General features: G+C 39.8%; 1 protein-coding gene across 1 annotated transcript in view; it reads left to right on the top strand.

Annotated features, from left to right (window-relative positions):
- The window catches only part of MAP3K14 (mitogen-activated protein kinase kinase kinase 14), a 40979-nt gene that overhangs the window by 18162 nt on the left and 8196 nt on the right, over positions 1-14621 (top strand). The window contains exons 3-14 of the mRNA XM_088470684.1: positions 199-271; positions 615-810; positions 4378-4854; positions 6868-7005; positions 9563-9692; positions 10360-10491; positions 10584-10688; positions 11807-11970; positions 12094-12244; positions 13075-13314; positions 13816-13913; positions 14045-14174. Of these exons, the coding sequence (XP_088326810.1) occupies positions 199-271; positions 615-810; positions 4378-4854; positions 6868-7005; positions 9563-9692; positions 10360-10491; positions 10584-10688; positions 11807-11970; positions 12094-12244; positions 13075-13314; positions 13816-13913; positions 14045-14174 (2034 nt within the window). The remainder of the gene's footprint in view (positions 1-198; positions 272-614; positions 811-4377; positions 4855-6867; positions 7006-9562; positions 9693-10359; positions 10492-10583; positions 10689-11806; positions 11971-12093; positions 12245-13074; positions 13315-13815; positions 13914-14044; positions 14175-14621) is intronic.

Raw genomic sequence — 14621 nt, 5'->3', positions numbered from 1 at the left:
ATTTTATCCTCTCTATTGTATATCATGAAACAGTTCCTTATTCCATATATGCCTTATATACATTCTATTTCTTCTTGTGTACTGTGACATTAAAACTGTTCCAATAATGACTTCTACCACTTCACCTCTCCCTATATCTCCTTTTATTTCAAATAGCTTGTCACTATAACATATTGCAATGCTTATATTCTATCCTAGGTGAGAATAATCAGCAGATATGCCCAAGCTCCCAAGACAGCCCTCTGTATATGACAGACTCCAAGCAGTACAGGTAATACAGCTAGCGAACTGCACTAATAAGATCTCAGCAATGCTCTGGCATTGGGTCAGTGCTAATTGGTTTAGTGTAAATCATTTTCCTTCTCAACCAATAACAAGTGATAAACATAATTCTGTCCTGTCTTCCATGAGACCCAGTATTTTTCTTTTTCTTTCTTACTACAACAAATGGAGGTGAATCGATGCATGGTTGAAAGCTTTACAGTGATTTCAGATACCTAAAGTACATTTGAGGTCGTTCTTTTGGCCGCAACACTCCCATAGTTATTTGTCCTATACTTTGTCAGTCAGCTACTCCTGTGTTCTCCACCAACCTTCTCGTGATTTATTTACAGTTTCTGTGAAAGCAATGAGAACATCCCAAATAATGTGGTGAACTCTACAGAGGGCAAATTGGCACAGTCACCGCAAATTTTCAAAAAGCAAAAAAAAAAGAGACGGAAAAGAAGTATTAAGAATGATCCTCAAACATCAGCCAGAAGAGGCCAGACTACTCCAGAACAAGAGACCCGGATTCCAGTACCCGTGCAGGTAATTGTCACAGTAGCTATCAAACAAGTCAATGGGATCCAACAACAGTTGAAATTGTGAGTCAAACAAGTTATCTGAATCAATAACGCCATCTAGTGGTGACTATGCATTGTAAGACAATTCTTCTTTGTTCTATATATTATTGGTGAGCCATGTATTTTTAGAAGCTGGCAACATCCCCATCTGTTTAGTTGTACACTTTTGTCTCTTTTGATCTAGTCATGTATGGGTTGATTAACAAGTGGTAATCAAGACTGGTCAATGTACCCTGAAAATCAGCAGATTTTGAAGATTGCTATCAGCAAATATCACCTTAGGGTGTTTTTAAATATAAATCATAGACTGTATTCTCTGGTATTGACACTGTCAATAAGTTAACTATAAAAACGTAAGTGAAGGAAAAATAGTGCAAATAAAGAGGGAGGTGCTGCTGGGTTAAATGCACAGGAGTAAACACCTAAATATTACTCAGTAAACATACATAGAACAAAAATAGTACATAATAACCAAAAAGCGCTCCCCACTCAACATGTGTAACAAATGGGACACCACTGTGTTTTCACACAAAAAAAGGGACAATAGTCACCAATGATAATGGCAAATAGAGATTCCAAGTCCTGGATATTCACTAATTGGACTTCTCTATTGAAGTGCTGGTCAGTTTTCCCTTAGAGTAAATCCATATGCATGGAGAAAAAGAGAAAGGATAATAGTGCAGTATGTCTGAATTTAAAAAAACTTTTAATGACAAATTTGCACTTACAATCACGAAATAAATATAAGGCATGTAACAAATATAAGACCACATCCAGCCCCCGTCCACGTGTCGACATCCACACCCAGATGTACAAAGGAAATAGTGGTACCACTACTCTGGATATAGGGATCCACTAGGATGAACTCCACAAGAGGAGGCTGCAGATATTGCGGTTAGTTCACAGGGTGAGGCCCGCTTAACGCGTTTCGGACATCAATTCGTCCTTCGTCAGAAGCGTGGCATAATCACCCAAAGTCCAATCTTAAATACCCTGTAAAAAATACACTCACATGATTTCAATTTAGACGATCACCGGCAGCTGTGTATAATTACGGAAGTTGTCCACCCGAGTGCGTTCCACCGCACCCGGAAGTACTGCGTTCCACAGGCATACAGCACGTGATTCAGCCTGACGTCCACACGTGGGGCGGCGATCACAATGCCTGATGCGTTCCACCGAACCCGGAAGTATTGTGTTCCAAAGGCACACAGCACGCGATTCAGCTCGACGCTCATAAGTGGGGCGGCGATCACAATGCCCGGCGCACTCCACTGATCCCGGAAGTCCCGCGCCCCAAAAACTGCTCGGCCACAATCCTCCACAGCGCACAAACATTAAAATCTTTGTTGTTCTTAAACAGTCGCTGTATTGTCCTCATTAATAGGTCCATTTAAACATGAAAAAATACAAAAGGAAAAATCAAACATAGACTCTATATCCAAATTAATAAGAATAGCATGATAATAAATATGTTCAAATATATAAAATATAGCAGCAAATAGTGCAAGGAAAATATTAAATAGCAGCAAATATGTAAACTCAAACACATAATTAAAAATATGCATATTTAGGTTTTAAAGCAGCCGATAGGTCAATTTGAGCACATAATTTAATTAAAAATGGGTGAATAAATTAAGTTAAGAAGCATTTGAGTTCGAAATCTCCGTTCAGCCCCTTGGGTACAAGGGTCCCTAATTGGTAAATCCATCTCATTTCGGCTTGTGAAAGTCTCTTTTCAATGTCTCTTGTTTTCCACCTAGGTAGCACCTGTTGAATACCTAAAAAACGTTTCAGATGACACTTTTTACTAATGTGATAATTTTTCAAATGTGCAGAGACTGTATGTGTAGTAAGACCTTTGCGTATATTATAAATATAGTCAGATAGTCTTATTTTGAGGTTTCGAGTGGTTTTACCTATATACAATAGGCCACAATCACACTCCAGAAGATATATTACATTTCTGGAGTTGCACGTAATGAATTCCCTAATGGGGTATTTAGTACCGTGCACCTCAAATTCCGAAACTTTATATTCATGCGATCTAACTGTTTTACACATTAAACAATTACCACATCTATAAAAACCCTTAGATCTTACACTTTGTCTAGTATCAATATCTAGAGTGCTTTTAACAAGTTTGTCTTTAAGGGTAGGTGCCTTCCTATATATAAAATGTGGTTTTTCTGATATTACTGGACCTATGATTGCATCTTGCTTTAATAATTTCCAATTTTGCCTAAAAAATTTTTCTATTTCTTTAAAAGATCTATTATATTGAGGGATAAAAGCCCACTTAAATTTCTCATCAGTATTATTTTTTGTGGATTTTATTTTTAATAATTCAGTGCGATTAGTTAAGGACATTTTGTCTTTAGCTTTCAATAAGACTTCGTTTGAATAACCCTTCTTTCGAAAACGATCAGCTGTCTCCTTAATTTGTTCCTCACAGATATTAGGTTCTGTACAATTTCTTTTAATCCTCAAAAATTGGCTATAGGGGATCCCATCCAGCCAATTTGAGTGATGTTGACTTGTTCTTTCTATGAAACTGTTGGAATCTGTATTCTTTCTAAAAGTTTTGGTGTTAATTACACCATTTTTAACATAAATACATAAATCTAAAAAGGATACCTCTGTTGCACTATAATTAAAAATCAATTTGATATTAAAACTATTAACATTAAGTAGATTGCAAAATATTTTGAGAGAGTCTTCATTTCCACGCCATATGAATAGAACGTCATCAATATAGCGTTGCCAGGACACTAGGCCCACCCCCAGCTCACCATTTTGCCACACCTCATGATCCTCCCAGTAGGCCATAAATAGATTGGCGTAGCTGGGGGCAAACCTAGTGCCCATAGCAGTTCCAACTTGTTGTAGGTAAAAGGACCCATCAAAATAAAAATAATTATTAATTAAAATAAATGTAATACTTTCAAGTATAAAACATTTAAGGGGGTCAGTAAAATCGGTCAAGTTTAAAAAATAAGTAACAGCAGTCAGGCCTTTGTCTAATTCAATAATAGTATACAAGGTGCTGACATCAGCTGTACAAATAATATCACCTTCTTCCCACTTATAATCTGCAATTTTCCTAAGTACATCTCCAGTGTCTCGCAGGTAGGCTTTGGTAGTCTGTACAATAAGTTAACTACAAACAACCAAATTGTTGTTCTGCGTCAGCCATATATAAATAAATCAACAAAAATGACTTATTTACCAAGCTCCCAGCTCTTGTCCCCGTGCCCCAGCTTTATGACCACTTTATGTATACCTATTCTCATAATTCCCCTCTAAATGTCCCAGCTGAGGCACTGATATGTGCCATTACCTACTGAGTGGTTCTTGCTCTATATATAGAGCTTTTTGTTCTATAAAAACTCTCATCTAACATTAGCTTGAATGGTAATAGGTCTACTGATATGATCATGTATTTTCTGGATAATCTCACAATTTAGTATGTAGGTTCTATATAGTTTTTAGTCATGCCAAAGATTTTTATTATTGTGTTGTATTATGGCAGGAGGATGAATTCTTGTCAAAACAGTGGTGTACGGAAGATACGCTGGACTACTGCTCTGTTCAACAACATAATGGGTCAAACATCCATTACCCACTTCAGAACAAGGAGCACTGTATCAAAACTGTCCATCACAAGCTTATTGCTCCATTACAATCTTTATACCATGTGAGGGCTGGAAAACTACAGCCACCCACATCCCCACAAGGTGATCCACGATATAACGATCGACTGCCTGCAATTATCAGTGCCTTAGGGCTAGATGACTGGGAAAAGAATCTGAGCCCACACTGTGGCTACTCTAAGTTCACCAATCCCTGCATAGACTCAAAAACCCAATCTGTGGAAGAAGGGGTGTTGCTGGCTCTGAGGGGAACCGTGAGCAATGGGGTGTCACACAACCTGTGCACATTAGCCAAGGCTTGGAAGAATGGTGATGAGGAAGAAGTTGTGGACAATGAAGGGATCCTATTAAGAGAGGTATAACAATATAATGGACCCATGTTTGTATCAGATATTTCTGTATTAGACATTAATACATACCAGGACTTTACAACAGAAGGCCCTTACAGTGTTTTCTGTGCCTTTACCATCCCTAACAATCTTCATAGACTTCACTGTATACATATTCTTTTTAAGAGCAGTTGGTCTGCATACACTCCCTTTGTGTAGGTACTTGGGTCAGCACTGATGTATGTCAAATTGCGGAATGTACTAACAGTAAAATTAGGTCAAACCTCCACAAACTGTAGTTTTTAGAGGTTTGCCACAATCGTCATTTGCATCACGCTCCAGAAAGCAAAACTTTTCTGAGCTTGTACGGGTGATAAGCATCTATAGACGGTGTAGCCTATGGGCTCCTTTCAGCACAAATCCCAAGAGATTGATCCGAAGAATCCCTGTCCTATTCGTTCCCCCTGCCTTTGGCTTGTGAATGCGCAATAGGACTCCAGGGTCATAAACTCGGAAGTCCTCACAACACAAAGGATAGCTCTTATAAGGAAAGCTGTCCTTTGCATAAATATTTGCGATTATTCATGCATGCAGCTTTAATAAATGCCGCTATGCTTGCAATCAGTGGCTGGATGTATTGCATAGAATATACAGTGAATGATATATGCTGCCCAAAGTCTGTGTACTGCAGAGAGTACTAGACAGACCTGAATTGTTTATACTAAACAAAGATTTCCAGCAAGCTGTCTGCCTTATCCAATTGTTTTCTATGGTAGTAGAAAACCAATGGGTGCTAAAATATGCAAATGTTGCAGCCACCGAGATATGTATTGAGACATCCACCAACTTCTTTGCAAATCCAAGCATCTGCGTATAGAGACTCACCATGGGTCGCAGAGCATTCAATGTTGGCACTTAGCAGTACTGATTAACTTTATAGCCATGCAGAATGGCCATGGGAACTGAGACGCCGATGCCATATATCTTACGTATGGAATTGCAGACGCAGGATGTGACATGACCCTGAAACAGTTGCAACATGCCTGTGTTTCTAGCTGACACTCCCTCTTACCACTCCCAAACGCTCCCTGTCTGTCAGTTACACTGTGAATAAATACTCGCTAATGTACCTTGATGCATGCGCAATGGCTGATAATCGCTCAACTGCGAAAACATCAGCATAGTGTCAACTCTGAATCAAGCCCAATATTCCATTCTATTTTCCAGTGAGTGTGAGTGAGAGGTTTTCAGACTCTCTGTATAGAATAGTTTATTAGCAGAGACAGACAAGGAATGCATTTGCAAGTCTGAAATGGAATAACTCAAGCTGGGTACACATAGTAGACGATATTTCAGATGATACGATGGATCGTTCCGATATATTGTCAATATCGTCTGTGTACCAACTATGTCAGGCCATGCACGCTCCCGTTTGGTCGTCCGTTGCATCGTCAGGTCTGCCCTACTTGCAGCTCAATCTGACAATGTGGCTGACGACCCCATGCAGCGGGAGGGGCCGACATATCAGGCGGTCGGGCACCGGACACATATGTGTATCGGCTGCCTGATATGTCAGCCTGTCGCCCATCAGATTGCTGGGTAAGCATATCGTTTAATGTGTACCCAGCTTCAGATGCTAGATTTGTGTCAACTGAACATCTCATCCTACATTTTTTTAGTCACTGTACAGTACATTTAGTACGTTTTTGTGATTTGTTTAGTTTTTTTCCTGTTTATGATGGAAAGGAACGTAAACCCATATAGATAGAAAGCGATTAAATACCCCATTTAAACTTTACTTACAAAACTTTAGTGGAAAATCAAAGCATTACAGAACAATGCACTTTGCCATAATATTCTCATGTTTAAAAAGTAACATGATTTCACTAAAGTGTGCACTTAACCATCTTTCAGCTCTGTTTTATTTACTTATAAAAGACACGCATTATTTTAAAATGACTACACACTAGTAAAAATTGGACAAATGGTTTCTGTACCTTGCAGAGGTGTCTATATATTGTAAATTCTTGTTATTCTTAGGATCTGAAGATGGAGGATTATGAGTATAGAGAAGGTATTCAGTGGATGAAGTGTGGAGAAGTACTGGGCAGTGGAGCCTTTGGAGATGTGTACCTGGGAAAGGACAACAAGACAGGATCCCAATTTGCAGCCAAAAAGGTAAGAATGGAGCGTGCACATGTGGCTGTATAAATGCAGGGACAGACACATCTTTGTGTTGTGCCTGCTATACTTTTAAATTCACTGCTTTCATTGTTAAGAGTGGATACCTTACTTGTACCAAATGTAGGCAGCCAATTTATTTTTATGGACCCAATATATATTGCCTAGCAATTTATTAGGAGCTAGTGTTTGTTCACATGTATCTGCAGTTAATAAGGTTTTCAGCCACTAATAAACACCTTAAACCACATTAAAATTACAATTAATGGTATTTAGAGGCTAATTTCCACAAATGTGTTCTAAAATTAGAATGCTGTGATTAAAATTTTAGAATATGGCAGTTTATTTCTCATGTGTTAATGCACGCTACCAGTACAATAGATTGTATTATTAGAGAAACGCAACAAATCAGAAGTGCATGGGATACTTAATAAATTGCCTGACGACCGCCCAGCCCCTGGGCTGAGTCCCCTTCCTTTCATAGAACAGGAGGGAGGACTCAGTGACTCCCACTCCCAGGCCACCTGGGAAACACGCAGACATGCAGCCTCTGCTGCTAACGAGGCATGCAATGGAGAGAGAAACTGCCCGTAGCATACAATGGAGAGAGAAACTGCCCATAGCATGCAATGGAGAGAGAAACTGCCCGTAGCATGCAATGGAGAGAGAAACTGCCCGTAGCATACAATGGAGAGAGAAACTGCCCGTAGCATGCAATGGAGAGAGAAACTGCCCGTAGCATACAATGGAGAGAGAAACTGCCCGTAGCATGCAATGGAGAGAGAAACTGCCCATAGCATGCAATAGAGAGACAAACTGCCTGTAGCATACAATGGAGAGAGAAACTGCCCGTAGCCCGCGAAGGTGGGAGTGTGATGTCAAATTAGCTGTGAGGTACTGCACATAGTAAGTTGGGGCATCATCAGATTGAGCACAGTAATGTAAGGCAAACCAAGCCATATCATGATATTCTTGATAATGTAACATTAAACTTGCACTTACGTGTCTTTATCAGCTGTCATATGACTTCATACTTAGTGCTGACACATTACATATTGATTGTGGGCATTGTGTGGCATAATGTAAATTAGCTGCACTACTGTGTGGCATAATGTGAATTTTGGCCATTATCTGTTGCATAATGTGAATTGGGGGTATTGTATTAGAGTACAATTATTATAACATTGATTATTTTAATGTATAATATAGAGAGGCTGGGTATGAAATCTCGGCTGTCGGGATACCGCTGGTCACAATACCGACAGCGGCATACTGACACCCATAGGGGAGACAGGTAAGTATTTTTCTAACCCGCACCCTAATCCTAACACTCCCTACCCGGTGCCTAACCCTAACCCTCCCCCTAATGCCTAACCCTAACCCTGCACCCTAACCTCTCCCTAACACCCCGATACTTGCCTTCGGCATAGAAACATAGAATTTGACGGCAGATAATAACCACTTCGCCCATCTGGTCTTCCCTTTATGCCGGCGGTCGGGATATTGGTGCCGGGATCTGACCTGTCAGGATATCGGCGCCGGTATTCAGACCGTCGGCATCCTGCACGCCGGGATGCCGACTACACCTCATTATAGAGATGAGCGGTTTGAATTTGACCCGGTTGCTCGGATCTGAAAACAAGGCAAAATGTCAGCTTTCCGCCACAGGAGATCCAAATCGTCCAAGAAAGATTAGGTTTTGACTCAGTTTCAGACCTGAACTTGCGATAAGTTGGCAGAAATAAGTCATATAGGAACCGCTCATCTCCAGTATGATGATAACAGTAATAAATATTCTCAGCTTTAGCAACGCGTACAAAATTTTGCCCTTCAAAATTAAAATATGCACTCCTCAGTGGTCAGCACCCTGCCCACTAGTGAACACTAGTCTATACTACACATTACTAATGAGCATATTTAAATGGTACCTCTTCCTGACAAATCTCCATATTAAGACGGCGTGGGCTGTCATTCCTCTGCATTCACCTAGCAACAGCAGCCCTGTCAACGTGCCCAATGCCATAGGGTTAAATATAACTTTATTTTTTCTTCCTGATATTAATCATGTAACAGAGGCTCCGTAAACTCCTGAAAATAAAGTTTAAGCTGCAAGAAGATACACACATCTAGGGAGTATAATTGAATAAGGATTACAGACAGCATATGGGGTAAAATAGACCTATTTTAAACATTTAAATAAAAATGCACAATGCTGTACCTATTCCTTAATAAAATCTGCATAGCATGCTCTATCCTCACACTGACAGCTTCACTATTTTGCAACATTTAGTGAAGACGTCTGAGTTTGTGTGAAGCTTATTGTTTCTTAGCAATAATCTACACAGAATGGTCTACTGACACACAGGGGCACATCCAGCAATGTTCTTGAAGGTCTGAAATGAAATATCTTATGTTAGGCTTTGCTAATTCATTATACAACATAATCTTGTGAGGTAAATATAGGGCAAGTCTATTGCAAATATATAGCAACTGTTTGAAATGAGCCTTATATTCCTTTCCTCAGTGCTCAACCTATTACTCCTCTCTCTTCTAGATTCATATGGACAGATTTCGGTCCCAGGAGCTGACATGCTGTCTCTCTGTCGATTCTGAAAAAATACTCCCAGTGTATGGGGCAGTCCGAGAAGGACCGTGGGTCACCGTGTTCATGAAGTTAATCAATGGTAAAGTTTGTGATTATCGTTAGCTCCACATTTTTATCAAAAGATATAAATTATTCCAATTAAATGTTAGGCTTTAAAACCAGTAACACTATACAGCATTGAAGCCTAAAAACAGTGCTGCATTCCACAGACCGCTGTGCTAAATGCTGCCAGGAATATATTTATGTCAAAGATCCCCAAGCATTTCCCTATAACTGGCTTTGTCTCTTTAACAGGTGGTGGTACTTCACCTGCCGCTCAATACTCTCAACCTATGGTAATCCCATCTAATACACGGGGGTCTATTTACCAAGCAGTGTTAGGAGACAGAGTGAAAAGTGATAAGGTGCCAGCCAATCATCTCCCAACTGTCATTATTCAAACACAGCCTGTGGATGACAGTTGGGAGCTGATTGGCTGGCACCTTATCACTTTTCACTCTGTCTCCTAACACTGCTTAGTAAATAGACCCCAGGGTCTCTTCTTTGATTTCACTCTCAGCAGTCTAATTTCTGCAAATGAAAATAGATGGGGCTTTGTGACCTGGAGATGTGCTTTAGCCAGTTCAGGGGCCAATACATAAGTGGATCACAGGAGTGGTTGAACATGTCTAGATTTTCAGCTTTGTAAACTGTGGAATTGTCGTGTTTTGCATTGAGTGTAACAAGCTGTAAAATCTGTTTTTCAGGGGGATCGCTGGGCCAGCTGATCAGAAGAAGTGGCTACCTAACAGAGGAAAGGGCTCTGTATTATATGGCTCAAGTGCTGCATGGCCTAAAACATCTTCATGCTGCCAATGTGGTGCATGGGGATATAAAAGGTAATACTCCCACACAGTAGTTTTCACTGTTTGCCTGTTTAACCTATATTTCCATGTTGTCTCCCTTCTAACCCTCCTGCCTCTATTTACAGCTGACAATGTTCTCCTGAGTGAGGACAGTAAGACTGTGTATTTGTGTGATTTTGGCCATGCTGCACATCTCCCTCCTGGCAAGTCCAGTACACAACTAGTGACAGGTGAGTGACAGTGCCAGGCAATGGCCATTTCCCTGCAACACAAATGCAATTTGGAGAGAGCTAAATAAATATAAGATAAAGGGGTATATGTGCTAAGTTTTGCAGCAAGATAATGTGGACGGAGATAAAGTACCAACCAATCCTAACTGTAATTTATTACATTTAAAGTGACAGGAGCTGATTGGTTGGTATTTTATTTCCATCCACTTTATCACTTTCCACGGCTTAGTACATAGACTCCAAAGTGAACAAGAGAAAGCAAGTACTCAACTGTGAAATATAAGCAATTTGCCAACACAACCTTGCTCTATTTAAATCACAAAACGCTCATGTTATATACAAAAACATAATAAACTTAACACAGTGCAATGAAGTTACATATATTTTTTTGGCTTTGGAGCATATCTTGATAAATTGTTACAGGCAGCACAGTGAAGCTCCTCTTAATGACTATGATTAAATGGACCAATTTCTCCCAGTTAACTTGTGATTTAATAGACATTAATACAATTAACTATAAAGTCATAAAAATGACAAATTTCTTAATGCGTAAGCTACATGAGATATCCTAGTATTTACACATGGCAAATGACTGAATACTTACAATAATAAACATGTGACATTCTGGGCCTAATTCAGCGATGTACGCTTTTGCAGCAGCCACCTCGTATTTGTACACAGCAGCTGCACAAAATTATGCCACTTCCACAGGAGGCGTCCCCCCGTTTTTAAGAACACTGCCCTTTGCCACCTAGTCCTTGCCCCCAAATGGCTGCAGCAGGTCATTCTTGCTGCGGCTAGGGGCGCACTGCGAGTGGAAGGACGAGATCTGCACATGCACAGATCTAAAACCATCAAAGATGTATGTGAACCATTCGGTTTGCATAAATCTCTGAATTAGGGCCTCTGACAGGACATTTAATATATTACCAGACTCTATTTCATAGCTGGTGAAACTTTTTTCTATTAAGCATGTAAGTTTGGCTAAGAAGAAGGAAGGGAACAAAAATAGCATCTGTTACATAAAAACATGATAGACTAATTTGACATATTATGGAAGAGTTCATAACCAGCTATTGTGCATTGCTATTGTAATTGTACCTATTGTGATCCTACAGGTGACTATGTCCTGGGTACTGAGACGCACATGGCCCCAGAGATAGTACGCGGGGAACCCTGTGGCACAAAACTAGATGTGTGGAGTGCATGTTGCATGCTCCTTCACATGCTGAACGGCTGGCACCCGTGGAGCCACACGCACACTGCACCCTTATGTCTGAAGGTATGTACTGTACATTTTATTGTATCAATAAAGAAAATGAAACTCAACAATAACCCAAATAATATGCAAGCAACATTGGTTTTCAATCAGGCAAAATACAATTTTATGCAATTCTCTTTGCAGATTGCTACAGAGCCACCTCCTGTGCAGGAGATACCCCCCAGCTGTCACATGCTAACCCACAATGTTATAGTGGCTGGATTACAGAAAGATCCAAGTCATAGAGCAACGGCAGCCGAACTCCTAGAAAAAGTGGAAGATGCGCTCACTAACAGTAAGTGTTGTACTCTGCACCTCTTGCTTTTGGAAAGCAGTGAGATGGCATTGTGTATGAGACTGCAACTAGTGGTCAAGGTTAAGAGCAGCATTTAGATTTTATGCAGCACATGGTGGGTTCCACTCCTGGAGGAATACATAGGGGTGGGGGCTGGCTAATTGCAAACAGTGGATGACACTTTCAAAATCTGACCAATATATGGAAAATCACGCTGACATATTGGTAGATAACTTCATGCTCAATGATACGACATGTAAGTGAGGTCTAGACACAGATATTGTCCGATCTGAGGTGTAGAGTTGCAAAACTCAAAAGCAAAATTTAAAGGTAAAAAAAAATTTAAATAATGTTTTATTCTGTATCTGTACCTAATAGAAATTCAAAAGTCTGCAATCTAATTCTTGCCATCAAACTAAAACTATCTAAACAAAACCATATTTGGCACGTGTGGCTAAATTGGCTATTAATCATGTCATTCAGAAAGAAAATGCAATCCTTTCAAATCCAGTTAAAAGCTTTAGTTCGGCTACGCTTTAGCGTGGTCAACTATTTATGCTCAGTGGCAGAAATAGAGTCGCTTTCAAAAGAGTTCCACAAATTATAACTTTTATTTAATGAATACAGTTGAAAACTTACAAGTATGTGAGAGGAGACTGTCCAATCATATTATTTCTCAACTGGTTTCATGGATAACGTTTGCATCCTGAGATATCCAGCTTTCTTGTAGGGAGAATTAGATCTGCAGATTACAAAGCAATTAAACCAATAAAGAAAATGGAGGTAACTGTAAAATATAAACTTTAAGCAACATATTTTTTTTTTCCTAGTGGGAGGTCTGAAATTTTCACAAAACTCGGAATACAGAGAACCACGGAGTTTCCCTGCTGTCTCCAAAGAAGAACCAGAGGTCACTCACCCCAAATCCAAGTTGTTTGCTGGAGAACTTGGGACCTTTCAGAGCCACCACATGAAGGGCATAACAGAAGCACCTTCTTTCACTCCGAGTGACAAAAGTGTGGAGCAAGCCAAAATCTCATGTGACATGGAGATTGAGCGTTTAGAAATAGGTTAGTTAATAACCTGCAAACTCGACAGTCCGGCTTTAAAGTTAAAATGATATAAAGTGTATTGCAGGGTATCTCAACCGTTCTTATTGATCAAATGAACAAGTTGAGGGAATGGAAAAATTTGGATAGTGTAATAAGCATGGCGTTATTCATGGATGGCTAATATAAAGAAGAGCCTAGGAGCATGAAGGCATCACCATAGACCTTAGAAAAAGATGCATTCTGAGATTAGGGCCTAACATTGTCCACAACATTATACATATTAAAAGAAACAGTGGCATACTATCTTGTATTACATTGCAAATGGCAGAATTTGGGTGAGCACACCTTTTATAAATGTCTGTACATGAAGTGTCTTGATAAAGGTCTGTTGCCGAAATGTTGCTGTAATGGAGATCTATTGCAACTTTATAGAAGGCTAGATTCAGCCGCTTGTTTGATACCTTGTAAACATCAAAATCTTGAATAGTCCCATAGCAGTGATTACCCTTCTTTCTGTAGATCTGTATAGGGAGAATCTCTCACAGCCATTCTCTCTTGAGGAACAGCAACAAATGTTTTTGAGTGACAACAGCCTGGAGCTTTTGCCCAGCCACAAGGTACAGATGAAAGCGACTATGTCTCCCTTTCACTTCTGTTCTTTATTTGCCATTCCCTTCATTTGAGTTTTTTTTCAGTCTTTCTCCTCAACTACGCTTACGTTTCTTCTTTCCTTTTTCCTGTTATATAGGACTCCATGACTACTTTGGACACTAAAAGTTCAGGGATTTATTCATTGGACAGCCAGATGGAACCATGGAGCTTACAAAGTGGTTCGCTGTTCAGCGGAGGAATCACAACAACCCCCAGTTGGTTCAATGGTAAGTTCATGCCTACAAATTTCAGATTTAAAGTATTCAAACTAGTGTGAAGCAAAGACTGGAAAATATCATATAAATGTGGTGACTATTGTATAAAGCAGGATTTCTCAATCTGTAGTATAGCTATCCCAAGGGTCAAATTCAATGAGTGGGATACAAGTTTAATGTTGTAGAAAGGACTACACCTATACAAAACATTTTTTAATCGACATATGTAAATGTGACCCCAGTTCCTCTAAACTCCTTACCCTCACATCATCATTTGGTCTCTCTCAATGTACCTCACCCTCCTATGTGAATGGACACTCACTTGATTTGATTTTGACTTTACCAATTTCCCATTCCCTCTACCTGACCATCATACTCTTTATTTTACCTTATCACTCACTCCTTTACCACCTTGTCCTCCCAAGGCTACCAATTGACAGTGTTCTTATCCTCCCTGCT

Source organism: Taudactylus pleione, unplaced genomic scaffold (genome assembly GCF_031769625.1).
Source record: "Taudactylus pleione unplaced genomic scaffold, aTauple2 ptg000102l, whole genome shotgun sequence".
Lineage (NCBI taxonomy): Eukaryota > Metazoa > Chordata > Amphibia > Anura > Myobatrachidae > Taudactylus > Taudactylus pleione.
The sequence above is the reverse complement of the archived record's forward strand: the minus strand, read 5'-3'. Positions and strand labels throughout refer to the sequence as shown.